The sequence below is a fragment of the Drosophila hydei genome, unplaced genomic scaffold (genome assembly GCF_003285905.1).
Source record: "Drosophila hydei strain 15085-1641.00,03,60 unplaced genomic scaffold, DhydRS2 tig00008137-arrow-arrow-pilon, whole genome shotgun sequence".
Taxonomy (NCBI): domain Eukaryota; kingdom Metazoa; phylum Arthropoda; class Insecta; order Diptera; family Drosophilidae; genus Drosophila; species Drosophila hydei.
The window spans coordinates 876,944-894,752 of NW_022045845.1; the positions used below are offsets into that span (position 1 = coordinate 876,944).

The 17,809-nt window shown below is 39.1% G+C and overlaps 3 protein-coding genes across 3 annotated transcripts; all 3 read left to right on the forward strand.

Annotated features, from left to right (window-relative positions):
• Positions 1-37: 37 nt before the first annotated feature.
• On the forward strand, positions 38-1,245 carry LOC111601792 (leukocyte receptor cluster member 1 homolog). The gene is made up of 3 exons (XM_023318563.2): positions 38-169; positions 227-326; positions 400-1,245. The coding sequence occupies exons 1-3, from the start codon at positions 147-149 to the stop codon at positions 1,207-1,209; spliced, it is 933 nt and encodes a 310-aa protein (XP_023174331.1). The 5' UTR covers positions 38-146; the 3' UTR covers positions 1,210-1,245.
• A 540-nt stretch (positions 1,246-1,785) lies between these two features.
• LOC111601787 (protein slender lobes) lies at positions 1,786-6,202 on the forward strand. Its single transcript, XM_023318554.2, has 5 exons — positions 1,786-2,080; positions 2,254-2,340; positions 2,399-5,337; positions 5,404-5,619; positions 5,679-6,202. The coding sequence occupies exons 1-5, from the start codon at positions 2,050-2,052 to the stop codon at positions 6,126-6,128; spliced, it is 3,723 nt and encodes a 1,240-aa protein (XP_023174322.2). The 5' UTR covers positions 1,786-2,049; the 3' UTR covers positions 6,129-6,202.
• A 1,274-nt stretch (positions 6,203-7,476) lies between these two features.
• Positions 7,477-16,858, forward strand: LOC111601798 (uncharacterized serine-rich protein C215.13). The gene is made up of 4 exons (XM_023318575.2): positions 7,477-7,914; positions 13,960-15,755; positions 15,815-15,944; positions 16,015-16,858. The coding sequence occupies exons 1-4, from the start codon at positions 7,855-7,857 to the stop codon at positions 16,315-16,317; spliced, it is 2,289 nt and encodes a 762-aa protein (XP_023174343.2). The 5' UTR covers positions 7,477-7,854; the 3' UTR covers positions 16,318-16,858.
• Positions 16,859-17,809: the final 951 nt, after the last annotated feature.

Here is a 17,809-nt window from a genome sequence, read left to right on the forward strand (position 1 = left end):
AACTATTTATAAATATATTTCAGAATAATTTACTTTTGTGCTTCATTCATATCGATTCGTTACACAGCACTGTTTTTGCCATTCACAACCAAACGCGTTTTGTTTACATTGCCACATTTGTTTTCAGCTAATGCTAATGCAGTAGGATGAATATCTTACCCAAGAAACGGTAAAATGGATTTCATTTAATTTGATTGTTTATTAATAATTCTAATTGAATTTTTAGCTGGCATGTACGCACTAAAGATAATATTGCCCGGGTTCGTCGCGATGAAGCTGCCGCTCAGGAAGACGAAAAGAAACGGCTGGACAAATTGAAATTGGCCGTAAGTATTATTAGATTATTAATGTATGGCCCAAAAAGTCAACTACATATCGCTATTAATCTAACTCATTAAGGAAAGCGAAGCGCGTATCAACTACCTAAGGCGTCAATCAGGCTTACCTGAAAGTGTGATAAAAGGAACCTCAACGCAAGAAAGTAGTGGAATTACATTGGAAGAGACAGCAATACAAACTTCTAGTAGTACATCTGCAGTAGATCTATTTGCAGACTATAAAAGTCATGTAAAGAAAACGAATAAAGATTTGGAAAAGGAGAAGAAGGAAGAACAGGAAAAGTATGAAAAACAAATCGGGTACCTCACCTATTTAGGCCAGGACACAAACGAGGCTCTTAAGGTGCGTAGCTGGTATGAATTGGCTCCTAATCGATCTGAAAATCCTACTGAAACCCAACTGAAAACCAAAATATCACAAGATCCGCTTACATTGATAAATGCGTTGATTCCGAAAGAAAAGCAGCCTCCTGTTCAAACAGCAACCAAAAGACAAAAACGGTCACCCTCGCCAGCTGTTTCATTGAATGTAACAGAACGTTCGCCTGAATCCAAGCGGCAGAGAGCAAATGAAAAGGACAGAAAAAAGAGGAAGCATGATAAAAAGCACAAGAAGCACAAGCATAAGAGGAGCAAGTCTGAGAAAACAAATGAGCTGGTAGAAGACGCTAAGCGCGATAAATTAAACAGGTTGCGGAAAGAAAGGCTATTGCGTGAAGAGCGGGAGCGACTTCGCCAGGAACAGTTATTCGCGCCTAAGGTATCTGCCATACCAGCTAATGCAGTAATCACACCAGCTCCAACGCCACGAATAGTACAAAAGTATAATAGCCAATTTAATCCTGAGTTTGCTAAGCAGAACATGATTTAATATGCGTAAAAAGCAATAAAAGATCACATGGTCGAACTTAAATATTTTAAATAAATCAAGGTGGATTTTACTGTCATTATTATTTTAAGGCCATATATATATATATATATATATATTTTTATTTGGAGGGGGGTTGTTATAGTGTCTTCTACACCTAACAGATTTGTTATGTTTGCAATGTATTTCGGAGACTAGCTTGAAATAAAATACTATGCAATTTAGTGAATGTATCAAAACTTTTAATATCTAGCTTATAAAATAGTAAAATTAATTCAAACATTGAAACTAAACTTTTATTTTTATCTGCTTAAAATCAACTTATACTAACAATTAGGAACTATATAACAATTAAAACTTCCATAACTATTAAGAACATTTTTGTAAAAATTAATTAGGCCGGTCAGGCAGTTTTGAAGTATGGTGAATCATATGTTTAAATAATTTGCAATATTTTTAAGCTGGTGGATATTTAACTATTGTTGATTGTTAAATTTTATGAATATAAGTAGGCCACTCAATTTCGCATTTATCAAAAATTAAGAGTTCAACTTAAACCGAATATAAGCACATTTAAATCATAGTGGAATATTAATAATTGGCGCCAAACATTTCAATCGATGTTTTGTGCAACGTTGTGAGCAGTGTTGTATATTGTTAAAAAGTCACGCATACAGGCACATGTCATTTTGGCGGTGCTCGCTTCTCAGTGCTTGGTTATTTCATTTCTAAGATTGGCGTCGTCCGCTTCGTCGATTGGATTTCGCAATTATAAATCTCCATTCAAAGCTTAATTGTTGGGCTAAATATAACGTAGACAAGCAGGGAATAGAAAACATTAAAATGGATGAAGATAATAGCGGCACTCCGCGTGGTAAGTGGCAATGAAAATGCTTCGCTTAGAGCTTGTTGCTTCTCTAAATTTTTCAATAAGAAAACCGTTTGAATTTAAAAACAGACGCGAAGAGAAAGTGCTTTGTTTCATTGTCTCTGTGAAATCTATGCATGAATAAAGGTCAGATAACATTGGTTTTTTGTCCTTTTCAGTAACTCGTTCACGGACTCGCCGACTTTCCATCCTGGATACAGAGATTCGTCCCTTGACTCCAGTTGTGGACACAACAATCGAACGTGGTAAGTGCAATTCATATTTTATGTCAAGCATATCAAATACTGGGAATCGTTGTTGTAGCATCTCCGCGTCCAATGCGTAGAACGCGCTTAAACTCAGCAACTGCCGATTTAAGGACTCCGACACGTTGCACTCGTGCGTCAGTAGCTCGCGGAGAGACGCCGGAGCCAGCGAGCCCACCTCTGACCTTGTCAACTGCTAAACGGCCTAAGCGCACCCCGGCAAAATCGGTGGTCAGAGAGTTGGAGTTGGCAGAAGATGTAATTGGAGAAGAAGTTAACGAAAAGGTGGGATCGCAGACACAGCCTGAGCCAGACAATGACAAAATCAAGGTAAGCAACGAAGTGCTTAAAGCTGCTGATGTTGCTGACTCCAGACGTGCGCCAACTGCTACTGAAGTGCTTAGAACACCATCAGATGAAAGGCGTGTGACGCGTTCCATGTCGAAAACGCCGCCAATGAAAAATACTACTCAGATGCAACCTGATATACAAAATTCATCAGAACAACAGAAACAACAAACAAAAGAATCATTGGAAATAGATGCTGAAATTGTAGATTCACCAATCGAAACACTGCAACCGTTGGACTCTGATATAGGCACAACTGAAGAAGTAATCAATGCTGCTTCCGCGATGGAGTCACCCATGACTCCTACTCTGGCAACTGCTAAAGTTAAAGTTAAGCTCAAAGACATCCTAAGTTGCAAGCAGGATAAGCCAACGGTCATTGATGACCCAAATTTATCTATTGTCAAAAATAAAGACACTGACGCCATAAAAACAAAACTTATCGACGACGAAGTTGAGATAATTGATGCTCCTGAAGGCACTGATAGGCGCAATTCCGTTGATACTCTGCCAAAAGACCTAGACTCGGTTGATGATAAATCGGGAGTTGGCGATGCTGAAGTCACCGAAGACATTCGTTTGCCTGATCTAACGCCTGGCATAATGAATCGGGTAGTGGGATCAACGCAGGTGAGAGCTGTAGCCTTCAATAGCTGTGAACCAGCTGAGAATATCAAACCCAAATTTCCCAAAACACCAGCACGCACTAAAATACCAGTGACGGAAATTATTACTGTTGCAGAGAATAAGAGCGAAACGCCTTTAAGGTCCGGTACCTTAAAGGGACGCAACAGCTCAACGCCTTTAGCTAAGTTTGAGATGTCAGAGAGTCAGACAGCTCCATCCAAAGAGTTAAATCAGCCACCTCTACAAATTGATATGATAAAACCTCTATCGGAATTGGAAGATAAAGCTCCACTTGCTGAGATAACTACAGAGAAGCCTATTCTATGCCTTGACAGCGAAGATGAGATTGAAGATCATGAAGATAAAGATGATGAAAATGAAGAAGATGATGAAAACGAGGAAAATCGAATTCAAGATCAATCTGTGTGCGAATATTTTGCCAGTGAAGTAGAGGTAGTTGATAATTATCAATCTGGCGACTCAATGGACAGCTCTCTTCGCGATGAGATCGAGCAAAATGAAGTTCCGCACGATGGCGAATCTGTTGGCAGTCAGGACACAACTGATGAGCGTTCTGAAGATAGTACCGATGAAAAACTGTCGTTCGTTGTATCGGACAATGAAGATGATGAAAACAACATTGAATCTTTGTGTTTTTCGTCCGGTTCTGATGAAGAAGCCGATGTCTTGGATGTACCAAAAAAACGACGTCGTATTGTTGTTCATGAAAGCAGCGATGATGATGGTGACGAGCAAGACGGCGTTGAAGAAAAACGGGATACCGCTATAGAAGGAACAGAAAAGAAGCAAGAAAAAGTTGAAGAAAAGAAGGCATCCGACATCGAAGAAACTAAAAATACACACGAAGAGTCAGTGCGTATGGATGATAAAGATGACATCGACACAATTGAGGAAGCAGCTGATCAGCAGCCGACCGAAAATAGGAGGAATCGTTTGCATTTGTCGGCATGCCAGAATTCCCAATCAAATGAAAATAAGTGCGATCGACTGAACAAAACAGAGCCGCCAACAAAGTCGAGGATCCATAAAGAAGAAGAGACAGTAGTTGAGGAAATTGTTTCCAGTTCCAATGATGAGGAGGAACCAAAGGATAATCAAAATACAACCAAGAGTATTTACGAAGTGTTTGATTCTGATGAGGAATCGTGTGAAATAGATGAAAAGAATGTAGTGCTTAAAACGCCACCAGAGGTTAAGGATGAGGATGAGGATGAGGATCCGAAAACGTTGAACAAACTATCAGTATCTGAATCATATGAGGAGGTTGATTTAACTGATTCAACCATACATACAATACAGAAATCACCAGTAAGCGAGGAGCCACCTAAACCTGTTGAAAGCAGCAAATTCTCGACATTCCATGCAAGCCAGAAGCGAGAAGAAGAGGTCGTTCTTCTGTCTGAACTGAACTCCTGTGACTTATCACACCTGCGCCAAATGTTCAATCCTCTCCAGAAATCCCGTCGCCAAACGTTGTACGTAGGGGACCTACAGGCCAACACCCTTAAGGAGCCAAAACATAAATTAAAGCGTCGTAGCGAGCAATTGGACAGCGATGTCAATCCATCACAATCGTTCATCGAGACCCTGGCCGAGGAAAGCCGACAACGAACAAAGCGGAAGCGTCTGTCAAAGAGCTTTTGTGGCACTGTCGACGGCTTGGACACGAGCGTATCAGCTAATATGCAGAGAGAAGCAAATGAAGAAGCTAATTTACCACAAAGTGACGTCGAATTGGATGAACCCGTCAAAGTTATTAAGGAGGAGAAGGAGCCCGAATCGCGAGATCAGCCAATGGATCCGGAAATAGAAGAACATGTAGAAAATATCAAGGATACTGTTAACGAAGTAGATGAAATTGTTGAAAATATTAAGGATAAGGTGCCCACTCCTGCCACAAAGGAGAAAACTGTACATCAAAAGAGTCGCGACGAGTATCTGGAATATTGTGACAAGCTGATTCTGGCGGCGAACCAGGCTAAGCTGGAGCAAAAGAAACAGGTAAACTCTCTCAAACAAGGGTAATTGCGTAATTGAAATAATTAAATAATTGTCAATATTTTACAGCGCATCGCAGCGGGCAGAAAGCAAAGAGATCGTCCGGTGGCTAAGACAATATCCGCAGGAAACTCTGACATGATCGCTACGGTTGGAACAGGCCCGTCTAAGCCAGAATCAGCTCGGCCAGTTAACATGAAAAAGGATTTGAAACGGCTGCAAGCCACCAGACAGGCAATCAAACACGCAATGCATCTGCTTGTCCCAGACGTAGCGAGCAATCAGGTAAGTTGTAGGTTTTAAATGGCTTCACCATTTCTACTTCCTGTCTCTGGCTTCTGCAGCCCCAATCGCTGGCACGGAAACTAAGTCCCCAACCGACGGAGAGCACCAAATCCGCTAAGACCAAACAGCTAACCACAAAGAAGAATCCGAAGCCCACATTGGTTCACGTGTCGCCAGTTAAGAGCTCAGACGAAGAGAATCACCAATCGCCCAAGCTTATAAAGACTAGCGCTGGTTACGTAACAGTCAGAGCAAACAAAGGGTCAAAGCGTATAGAAACATTCAAGACATCATCCAGCATCGTTCAGGTCGAACCTTGCACCCCAACATCAAAGTATTTTAAAGAAATTCTACGATCACCCAAACCCCGCCACGGGTTCAAAGAGTTACCAACCACACAGAAAACTTCTGAAAAGAAGTCTTCATCGTCAGCGTCGTCTGTTCGTAACCCAGCTACGGAGTCGGCATTGCGCTTTAAGCGTGAAATTTTTGGAAGACGCCCCAAATAAATAGCACTTATTATATATTATATATATTAGTTATTCGTTAATTGTAAACGCAGGTTCGCGGAATCCGATTTATATATTTCTTTCGTCAGTTTTGTTCTTAAGTTAAAAATTGTTCTATAATTGAATTATGTTTGAATTTGAAATATCGTTTCAGTGTAAACTAAGCGAATTGAAGTTTTATATTTTTTATTTGTTATAGATTAAAATTTCTTAATTGAAGCTTAAATATTCAAAACATGTTGAAACGTGTATTTCATTTTTTTATTTTCATTTAATATTGTAAAATTAAACATTTAAGTCTATTCTTTGAAATACATATACATCAGCATTTCATTACCAAAATATCTTAATTGAAATGTATAAATAAATAAATAATTTTTGATTGCCATTTCTTTATAATTAAATCTTATATTCTGAAATAAAAAAATTGATCGGAATCATATTTTGAATATTTCATTATTTGCTAATTCTTTTGTTTGATTTCTATATTCATTTATTTTGAACAACTTCATCTTGTTTATTTCATACAGTTTTGCGAAAGAACAGTTCATTGTTTTTCTTAGAACTAACAGTGCCTAAGTGAGTCGATATTAGTATCGCAAATGAGTGTTAAACTCAAACATTTGAATGTTGTGTCAGTGCGAATTGTAAACCACATTGTCTCTTTAATGTTATACTTAATAAATAAATTTCATACATCGGTCTATAAAATATCAGTATCTATTTTGATATGCTTGACATTAATATATTTTATACATATATGTTTGACATAAATGTCCAAGCGTCTATAAATTAAATTTAACGGACATTGAACGAACGATTTGTGTGAGGTGGATTAAATATATGATGTTAATTCCAATGTTTTACCGATAGTCTAAGCATTTATATCGATAGTCCAGAACTATTTAGGTATGAATCTGTAATTTTACTCATTTGGTACTGTCATTTTGCAAATTAAAATTAGATTCTTCTTATATTTTGTTAGAAACCTTGAAACATTTGACCTTTGCTTGGCAAATTTAACGTTTAACGTTTAAAAATATGCTTTTGTATATCTGACGATTTTGAACGCAGTTTTGTTCAGTATATATTTTTCAGTTATATTTTTATAAAGTAACATTGATTAAAAATTTGAATTTCAAACATTTAGCAGTAATACCAACATCGGTAGCCGTAATAATGTCTAGTGTGAAATGCAAATATATACTTAAAAACTGAAATTATTGAATTCGATTAAACATTTGAATTTCAAACGGAGAGTAAAAATACCGATATCCTTATTTGCACAGTGGTGAAAATATCGAATAAAAACATAAATTTCTCATCTTGTGCATATGAGCATATCGATAGGCTTAACCAAACAGCATGTTTTCTCAAAAGCAACAACAAGGCCGAACAGGACGGACGTGTTGCGGTTCGAGAGTTTGCTAGTGCATACAAATATTATTGCTAAAAAGAGATGCTAATTACAAAATGAACCGGTGCAAAAATGAAATTATACCAACATGAGAAATAATATCTACAAATATTTAAGTATTTCAAAAATAAATGTGCAAGTGTAAAATAAATTGTAAAATACAAAGTGTGGGCCCAACAAACGGTAGTTCTCTTATACCAGTCGTGTAACGGGTTTTTGTAATAAGCGGATTAAGCAAAGAGTGAAAAGTAAATTGATCAAAACAAAGTGCATATGCAAGAGTAAATTTGCAAATAAAACGGTTGCAATATGTTCGAATTAGAGGATTATTCAAGCAGTATTCACGAGGGTTTCTTCAGTAAATATGCAGTAAGTACACTCATACATATATAATTAGCTCCCGCACAATCGTACGAACATTGAATATTGTGTATTTGCTGAGCGAAAATCAACAAAGCATCAACGACAAATAAAAATTAGCAAATTCAAATTTGCCGGTAACTTACACACACAAGCACATTAACCAATACAATGACATGAGCTTTTGTCGGTTGTTTTCAAATTCGTAACATTCGTTAAAGTTTGATTCGCCGGAGTCTACACGGCGGCTCTGCTCTCATCGGCTCTCTGCAGAAGATTTTTTCCTAGTATTTTTGCATTCCCCTTGCCACTACAGCAAGCCCAGTCTATTGCGCACTCGCCAAAAGAACAGTTTTCTCCTCTCTCACACTGTTAAACACAGCGAAGAATTGTTGTTGGATTTTGTTTTGCTTGCTTTGTGCTCGTCGACTTGTTCAGTTTCGCGGCACTAACGTTCGGTTTTTTTTTAAATTTTTATTCGCCAGCTTTCCGCAGCGAGTAGCAGTTCGCACATTGATGTGCACATGTGTAAGTACATGTGTGATCGCGATCATTTTTCTCTTAAGTCACACTCATTGGAAGTGCTGATTAGGGCGGCGTGCGAGGGACCAAAGAGCGGTCATAACCGGAACAGTCTCGCCGATTGTTTAAATAGATTAAATTGTACAGAAATTCTTTTAAATATACTTCCTCAACTCTGGAGCTTAGCTGCTGCTGTGGCTGTTTAATGCTTGTCTGTCATTTTTCTGGTTAATAACTTAGCTTTTTATCGTATGTGGAGACCAAGTTTATGTAAAGCAATCATCAATGTTAATGCTGACTCAACAGCGCTCTGTTGTGTGTACTAAAAATGTATGCAGCAAAAACAAAAATAATGCGGCGAAAACTTCGCTCTCTGTTCCTATTGCTGTTGTTCGTTGCGAACTTTGAGTTGGAGTTGGAGCTTGAGATGGGGAATCGGTTGGATGACCTTCATTTATTTAAAGCGACAAAAAATTATAAGTTGCTTCTCTCTTTATCTGAGATATCTAAAGACTCATGCGTAATTTATTTAACTTTATTTATTGCTAAACAATACATGTGCAAATATACGTATCTATCCGCTGTATATATGTACATACATAAACGCGAATATGTTTTGTCTGTGTTATGCGAGCTGCTTCAAGCTATATCTTCTGTTTTTTTTTTTTTTTTAATTTTTTTTGCGTTTTAAACTTTTTGAAGGCCAAACGTTCACCTCGTTAGCTGGCGGTTGCTTTTGTTTTCCGTAGCAAACATTTGGGATGCTTAAAATTAAATTAAAATATATACCTAGGTATTTAATCACAAAGATATGTATTAATTAGACAATACTTATATTAGTCCTGACCTCCTACAAGGTTTTTGATAATCGCCACAGATCTTTCAAATATGGGCGCCTGTTAAAGTCAAATTTAACATGAACCAATTCGCACATACCCACACACAGAAAACTTGCATGAGAGCTACAAGTGTGATTAATGTGTGTGTGTGTGTGTTTATGTGTATGTGAGGAGAAACAAAGAAAAGCAAACACAGCAAAACGCTTTTATCTTACATGCCGTTTTCAAACGCCACAAGTGATGAGGGGAAGAGAGCCAAATCGCTCAACGGTCACACATCAAAAGCTTTCTCTCGCTCTAAAGAAATTAAAATAAAAAAGTAAAGGCACACATAAAGTTCAACGTGCGGGCCGGCCGGCAAATTGAGTTTGAGTGAGTAAACTAATGCGAAACCCCCTACACCAACGACAAAAAAACTCAGACTCAAACTCAAACTCGTGTGAGGCAACATGTCGCTGCTCGCTGCCGTTTGGCTATGCGCGTTTGTTTGTTGCTTGAATATGAGCGCCCAGCTGTATGCCGCATAGATTTTCTCACGGCCCGCACACATACACTGATACACGCCCACCCCCATGGGAACCCTTTGGCGCTGCAGCAGCTATAACATTTTTATTCAAATTTTTTAACATATTACCCAAAAAGATATCGCAAATACCGATTATAAACTGATTTATAACATCGCTTTTCCCGGACCATAAAGTAATTTACAAATAGGCGCTCATAATTGCGGATAAGGTATGAGTTTGCTGTAATGTGGACTGCATCATGTTGCTTCTTCGCTTACCTGGTCCTGCATTCGAATTTAGCTTTGGATTTGGATTTGTGTGCCAGAGTGTCGAACCATTAAAATTTTAAGGTGAAAGCGGTGAACAAAAGATGCACAGCAGATGCAAAGGATGGCGAAGGTACCAAAAAGGAATAACCGATAACACACACACATACATATATATATATATATATATATATATATATATATATATATATACACAGGCACACACATAAAAATCAACTAAAAGGCGGTGTAGGAAATACTGCACCCCATGCCCGTTGTCTAGGCCACGAATTGAGCCAAGGGTGCGACACTGAGCTCTGTGCATGCTGTCTGCTCAATCGCTTACATACATACACGCACACAATCATACAAATGTGTAATATGAAATTATGTGTGTATGCCGGTATGCCTTTTGCATGTTTGTTTTTCCTGCCAACGTTGCGCCGCTTGAAAGGTCAGTAGAAGGCGGCAGCTGCTTCTTGCAAAAGTCTTGAAAAGTTTTCCCTTTTTGCTTTTCGTTTGCCTGCTGCAAATTTTGATCGCCTGTTCGATGCATTTTTATTTCGGCACATTTTTTGGAAAGCACTTTTTTATATAGAGTGAGAGAGAGATAGAAAGAACTATAACTTACAATTATAGCGTATGTATGGACTGCATCTATGCAGGTGGTATGAGTTACCAGCCAAGAAAAATAATAAGTAAACCCAATTAGAAGCAGGAAGTCTCCTTTCCGTTTGAAAATGTGCAGTTCACAACTTACAGAGTAACAGCTATTTACCAACACATACAGACGAACGAATATATTTACTCATGTGTGCGTGCAGCTCCATACGAATACAGGGACAACCCCTGAGTGCTCAAATTGCAGCTGCCTGCCGTCTGGTCTATCTGCCTGCTCTGTCTGTCAGCCTGCTTGACAAAAGGTTATCGGATCACCAATACACGCACACGCACACACACACAGGCCATAGTAATGCATATCAATAATAGAATGAAGTTTATTTGAATGAAACAGAGGAAAACCTTTTATTTATTCGTTATTGAACTAGTTTTTGCGCAATGTAACTTCATAAAATTAAGCGAGCATTTTATATGCAAAAGTACAAATTAGGCCTGACTTTATATAAAGTTCATAATTATTATAACAATATTAGAACTTCTCTCTGTGATTACTATAAATATATATATATATATATATATATATATATATATATATGCATATAAATCTATGTACTTATAATTACATGACTATTCATATAAATATATGTACGTACACTCTGTTCGTGCACCATGTTGCATTACAAGTCAAACAGCGAAACGACTGTTGCTGATGAGGCAGCTGCCGCGCTTTCAATGTGCAACACCTGCTGTGCCCCAATTGTTGCACGCACTGTTTCTGGTCCTATGGACACAGAAAGCGGGAAGAAAACACCAATCTGTAGTTCTCAAGCTGCAAAGGATTTCACACTCAACACATGCTTTCATTTTGCATTAAAGCTGCCCAGACACCCGCCAGACACAAGAGCTGTGTGATTGTGTGCATCCCATCACATTTTGGGAACTGATAAAAGAACGCGCGCCGCCAACATGGAAGGCCTGTATAAATTTATGGTATCCTGCTAAATTATGCAACTTATCATCATTCGTGGAGCATGCGGCATGCGGCATGCGTCGATGTGTGTGTATGCCTCATCTATCGATTTTTTCACCAGGAGCAGACGCCAGGGTCGGGTCAATGAGTTGGAATGTTTCCAAGGACACGCTCTCATTGCCATCTAAACCAAACACACCTACAGCCACCCACCCCAAAGAGCAAGTAACAGGCGCTTGCCTCTCTTTTTGTAAAGTGCCGCCTTAATGTAAAGTTGCGCCTAATACTGAAAGCATAAAGAAATAAAAATAAAAACAAAACGTTCATGATGAGCAGGTCTTAACATGTGCGGCACGTCGACCGGCTTACTGTTAAACTGGCGCCTACTACCCTTTTTCGTAGCAGAATTCAAGCTATCGCAACATCACAAAAAGTACTCAGACAAGCGCTCAGTTTTAGCTCTGCTACTCTGTTGGTGTTTCATTTTGCAGAATGTTTTGTTGCCAACTGTACTGCTTGTGCGCTCAACAGAGAACTCTGTTGTGCGGTCGATGTTCTATGTTTTCAACATAAAGAGTAGCAGAGTTTTTTCTGTGTGGTTTCTCTTCCACTCGCTTTTAACATGAAACAGTCGTCAACGTCGCTGCCTGCTGTTGTGCATATACACAATACACAGACACACACATGCACGCAATTGATGTGTGCTTGTGTTGCCGCCCTGCTCGTGATGTTGCCGCTGCTGGCAGTTGTTTATATACGGCTTTATTCCTTTATTTTTCTGTTTTTTCAATGGACGGTACCTACATACATACATATAAACAGGCGCACATACCTACGTATGCTGTGGATATGTACATATATATTTGTTCCCCTTTTATCGTATATTCGCTGTTAAATGTTGCTGCAACATTTTAGTTTGGCAACATTTCCACCGGTGGTTGTTTTTAGCTCAGGCCCGCTGTCTGCGATACTCATGCAGAAAATATGAAAATATGTTTATGCAGCACAATATAAGTATGTATGTACATACTTTTACTTATATGCATATGTATACAATTAGCTTGTAGCTGTATTATGTAGTGTAACCACTATAGATTTGCTCTTTGAGCTAGACCCACAACTAATTATGTACAGATGAATAAGTATTGGCGGTCATCTGTAAGCATATGCAATATTTATGCTTCTGTGATGTACAGTACCAATGCTTGGCTTGTTTATGTCTGGTTCGCGTCCAGTAGCCGCAACAGGGTCTGTTTGCATAAAACTTTCAATTTTATTGGTATCCGGCTTAAGATGGCCTTTGGTTCATACTTGCATGAATACATTGATACACATACAAAGCCATACATACATACGTAGGTACATAGTTCAGGTTCAGGCGCTGCTATCCATGGGTATGTACATACATGTCTGTTTGGATGTGACTGAAATGCATGTGTTGTAATTCATTTTTGTTGTTGCTGGACATTGGCGCCGATATGTACACACATACATATACATATGTGTGCAGACACACATACATACACATGCATGTAAGTATGAATACGATGGTATGCTGTGTGCCATATGCAGCCTATGCCTGCTTTCGTTGCCTGCCTTGGAACTCTAAACTGGTTTGGACACTGCTCCTGTCAGTTCTTGTTGTTGGTGCACATAAAAAAAAGGAAAAGTATATACCTACTTGTGTATTCTATGTACATATGTATAACAAATACAGGATGATGATATCTATAATGCTGATAATGATAACATTGATGGCATAATATACTATTTGTGATTCATCTGCATATGTGCATGTATATGGAAACAATGTTGATGTATGAATGCATCTGTTAATATGTTTGGGTGTACATGTATGTACATGTACATATGTAAGCTGATGGAAGAATGTACACAGGAATGCAAGTTTCTTATATTGCTTTTAAAAATGCCAACAAGTTTCTAGCTGGGAAGGTATGCGAAAAGTGAAGACCTATAAAAACCATAATGCAATGTTATTACAATTATTTAAATGTTGCATAAAATATCTTATTAAATAAATTACATTATGAGCAGAGCAACAGCTGATCGTAGTTTTGGTTAGCGTTTTCAAACACTGTTACACAACAATTAGAGAGTTTGGTCACCTTACTCCGCTTTGATTTATCTGTTAAAATATATTTAAAATTATTAAATAAATATTGCCGAGTTTTGTAACGTCCTAATATATGCCAGAAGAAATTGAGAATTACGCAACACTGCATTTTTATTTCGGCGCGTTGACACTTGAGTCGCTGAGAAACGACGTTGAAAAAATTTACTAACTATTTATAATGTATATTTGCCAACAGGATGCGACGGGGCCTTCGTTGGACTTCTATGTGTCCGATTCCATGCAGGATATGTTGGATGTGGACATACGCGCGGAGATCGCAAATGTGGTCGGTAGCTCCAGTGACTTGACCTCCTCGCTCGATCATGCACTGGAAGCCATTTCGGCCATTAATAATAGCAACAACAGCAGCAGCAGTGCCGCATTGTCAACACATAACGCCAATGCCAATCTTTTGGCCAGCAGCGCGTTGCACGCTTCGCCCACAGCGAAGTGGATGGGATCTTGCGCTAATTTCTGGTCGACAGCCGATTACTATGCGGATGTTGGTGCCTGTGTCAACCCCATTTCCGTGATGCCGCTGATCAATTCGAATTCAGGCTCGAATTCATTGCTGGGCTCGGGATCCCCGCAAAAGTCGCGCGGTGCGACGTCAACGCAGAGCAGATCGGGATCAGGCGCTGGACAGGCGCCACCCGCTTCTCCCTGTGATCAGCACAAATCGCATTTGACTTTCTCCCCGGCACAGATGAAGGTCAGCGCCGGCTCGATGCGCAGGGAGCAGGTAATGGCCCATATACCCAAGCAGATTTCAACATTGCCCATTTCATCGGCAACGTCAGCCGTAAACAGCGGTGGTAGTGGTGCAGCACCGCCCACCATGGCAACGAATGCTGCATTGCAGCGCCGTAACTCATCGGCAGTAGATGCTGTGCGCAAGGATCTTGGAACAGAATTGCGCAAGGTGCAATCGTCCGGCATGGAAGAGGCAAAGGGCACAACTAAAAGCACCAGTCTGCTGACGACTGGTGGTATCACCACCAACACTATTAAGCTGGGTCCCGGCATTGGTGGCCTGACGTTTGCCAACAGCGCAACCTACAACAAGTTGAAGCAGCAAACGTCTGCGAAGTCTCCCAACGGGGCGCCAATTACCTCCAATGGCAACATTGTGCTGAAGCGTGATCGGGAAGCGAGTCCGCTGCACAATATAACTACGCTGCACGCGAATGGCGTTCAAAAGCGTGGCAATGCACCAAAGAGTATCGCCTCGTCGGCCCATTCGCCACATCATCAGGTGCATGGGCAAAGCAGCATTGGCTCGCCATCCTCTACTTCCTCAACAGCTGGACGGCCCACGACTTCATCCTCGCCATTGTCATTTGCACCATTGAGCAACACCAGCTTTAACAACGGCAACAGTAATAACATCAACACCAATGTCAACAGCATCAGCAACAGCAATAGCAGCCACATCGTTAAGCCTCTACAGCAGAAGATTAAGTTGCCGGCAGCCATGAGCAGCGCATTTCCAAAGCCGGCCTACTCATATTCCTGCCTCATTGCGCTGGCACTGAAGAATTCACGTGCCGGCTCCTTACCTGTGTCCGAAATTTACAGCTTTCTGTGCCAGCATTTTCCCTACTTCGAGAATGCGCCCAGCGGATGGAAGAACAGTGTGCGCCACAATTTGTCGTTGAACAAGTGCTTCGAGAAAATTGAGCGACCGGCAACGAATGGAAATCAACGAAAAGGTTGCCGCTGGGCTATGAATCCAGAACGGATCTGCAAGATGGATGAGGAGGTGCAGAAGTGGTCGCGTAAAGATCCAGGGGCTATACGCGGTGCCATGGTCTATCCAGAGCATTTGGAGGCCCTGGAGCGAGGCGAAATGAAGCACGGATCGGCTGACTCAGATGTGGAGTTGGACTCGCAATCTGAGATTGAGGAGTCCTCTGATTTGGAGGAGCACGACTTTGATGACACCATGATTGATGCGATGCTCGTCGAAGAGGAAGACAATGATAACGTTGAGTAAGTCAAAGCAATGCCAATCCTCAAATATACATAACATATTTGATTTCAATTCTCAGCTGGGCCAACAGCGAGGATGAAGAGGAGCATGTGCTTCATGAGTATGAGCCAAGCAATCAAACTGCCAATCACCTGCCAACTGACCATCAGCTGATCGTTTCACAGAAGAACGGTGAATTCGATATTGTGGTAAGATTGCTGTAAATTTGTATGTTTGCATAGTTTACTAATTGAAATTTGTAACTTGTCCTAACAACAGGTTGACGAACTGTACGATGAGATCGATATCGATAATGAGAAGCAGACCGTGCGTCACGCAATAGTCAATGGGCAGACAGCAAACATCATTGAGCTCAACCCGGCCGATCTAAATGCAAATGATGGCTATCGGTCGCCTAAACGTGCACGTCTGGATATCAACTACGCCATCGGTCCTGCCGGTGAGCTTGAACAGCAGTATGGCCAGAAAGTTAAAGTGCAACAGGTGCATCAAGTTTTGCAGCAGCAGCAGCCGCCCACCTACAATCGTCGGAAAATGCCGCTGGTTAATCGCATTATTTAAATAAATGGCCTAAGCAGTCATTCCTATATTCATACATAATGTGTATATAAAGAACATGCACGCTAAGTGTTAGGTTTACAATTAAGAAATACCCATCAACTACGCTTAAAACTTTAATTTTAAGTTAATTTTTGTATGTGCACTGTGCAGTTTCGATCTTTATATAGATATATACATATATATAGATATATAGGTCGATGCTGATTGATCCCAAACGGGTTTGTTATTCAATTTGGCTGCGCTCTGTGTAGTCGCTTTTAGCAACTGTGTCGAAATGAATTAATTCTATGTACATTGAAAGGGGCTTTCAAATAAATGTATATGTTGCAAGCAATAATTAATAAGCTCTCCGACTTCACATCAAATATGACACATAATTAGAAAGTTTTGTTAAGATGAATTTGACGCTTGAGCGAAAACTCAAGAAACGATTGTAATAGTTTGATAGTATTTGTAATTGTATCAATTCCCATAATCCAACAATGACGAAACATCAACTATGTGAATTGTTTTCCAAAATCTTGACTATAACGAGCGTCTTTAAAATTGATCTCCAAAAGAAGAAGAAAATTATTTAATAATCAATGTGTTATAACTATTGACGATTGTTTTTTTTTATAAATTGAAGCCTTTGGCTACAAAAATTATAAGCAAAATTGTGAAAAAAGAAACAGGAAAAATATCGAATTGGATTTATATTTAAGGTCAACTAAACTTAACTAAACTAAACTAAATTTCAGACAACGAAATATCACTCTTTGGTATTTCCACATTTGTTAACTGTACATAAAAGTGGCATTTATAAGCATTTTTCAGCGAATTTTCTATTTAACCATTTGTGTAGGTAATGTTGAAATGTTGAAAACAACCATCCAAAACTTGCCGGTCCAGTATTCATGTGACAGATATTGGTAGAACTATAGTACCGATTATAAATGTTATATATATACCTTACAAATTATTAGAATTTGAATTCTCTTATTAAACAAAACAGTAGAGTCAATTAAATTTTTAAAATATTTCTTCATTACATATGTATATGTATGTAAATACTGTATATGTATACTATTTTAGATGTAAATAAAATGTATGTTAATTAAAATATGATACATCAACCAAAACTGCGCAACATTGTAAAAATTCCAAACGAATTGTCAAAATTCTCCAAACGAAAAGACTTGAAATCACCGCAAATCAACAGCCGAATATTCAGGAATCAGTTTACACGGGCGTAAACAGAACCTCAGATTTTAAATACAAAGTACAAACAGTTTTTAAGTTACCTGAAATAAGATTAAATACAAAAATGTCAATTAACTAAAATAAATAATTATCAGTCAACAATAATGCTCTCTATTCCACATTAATATTCTTTCCTCATAGCCACTTCACAAATACAATATTCATGCATACATTTTTGTTGTAATATTCATGATTTAATAGAATTTAAGATATTTTATATAAGAGAATAAATATGTGTATTATATATATC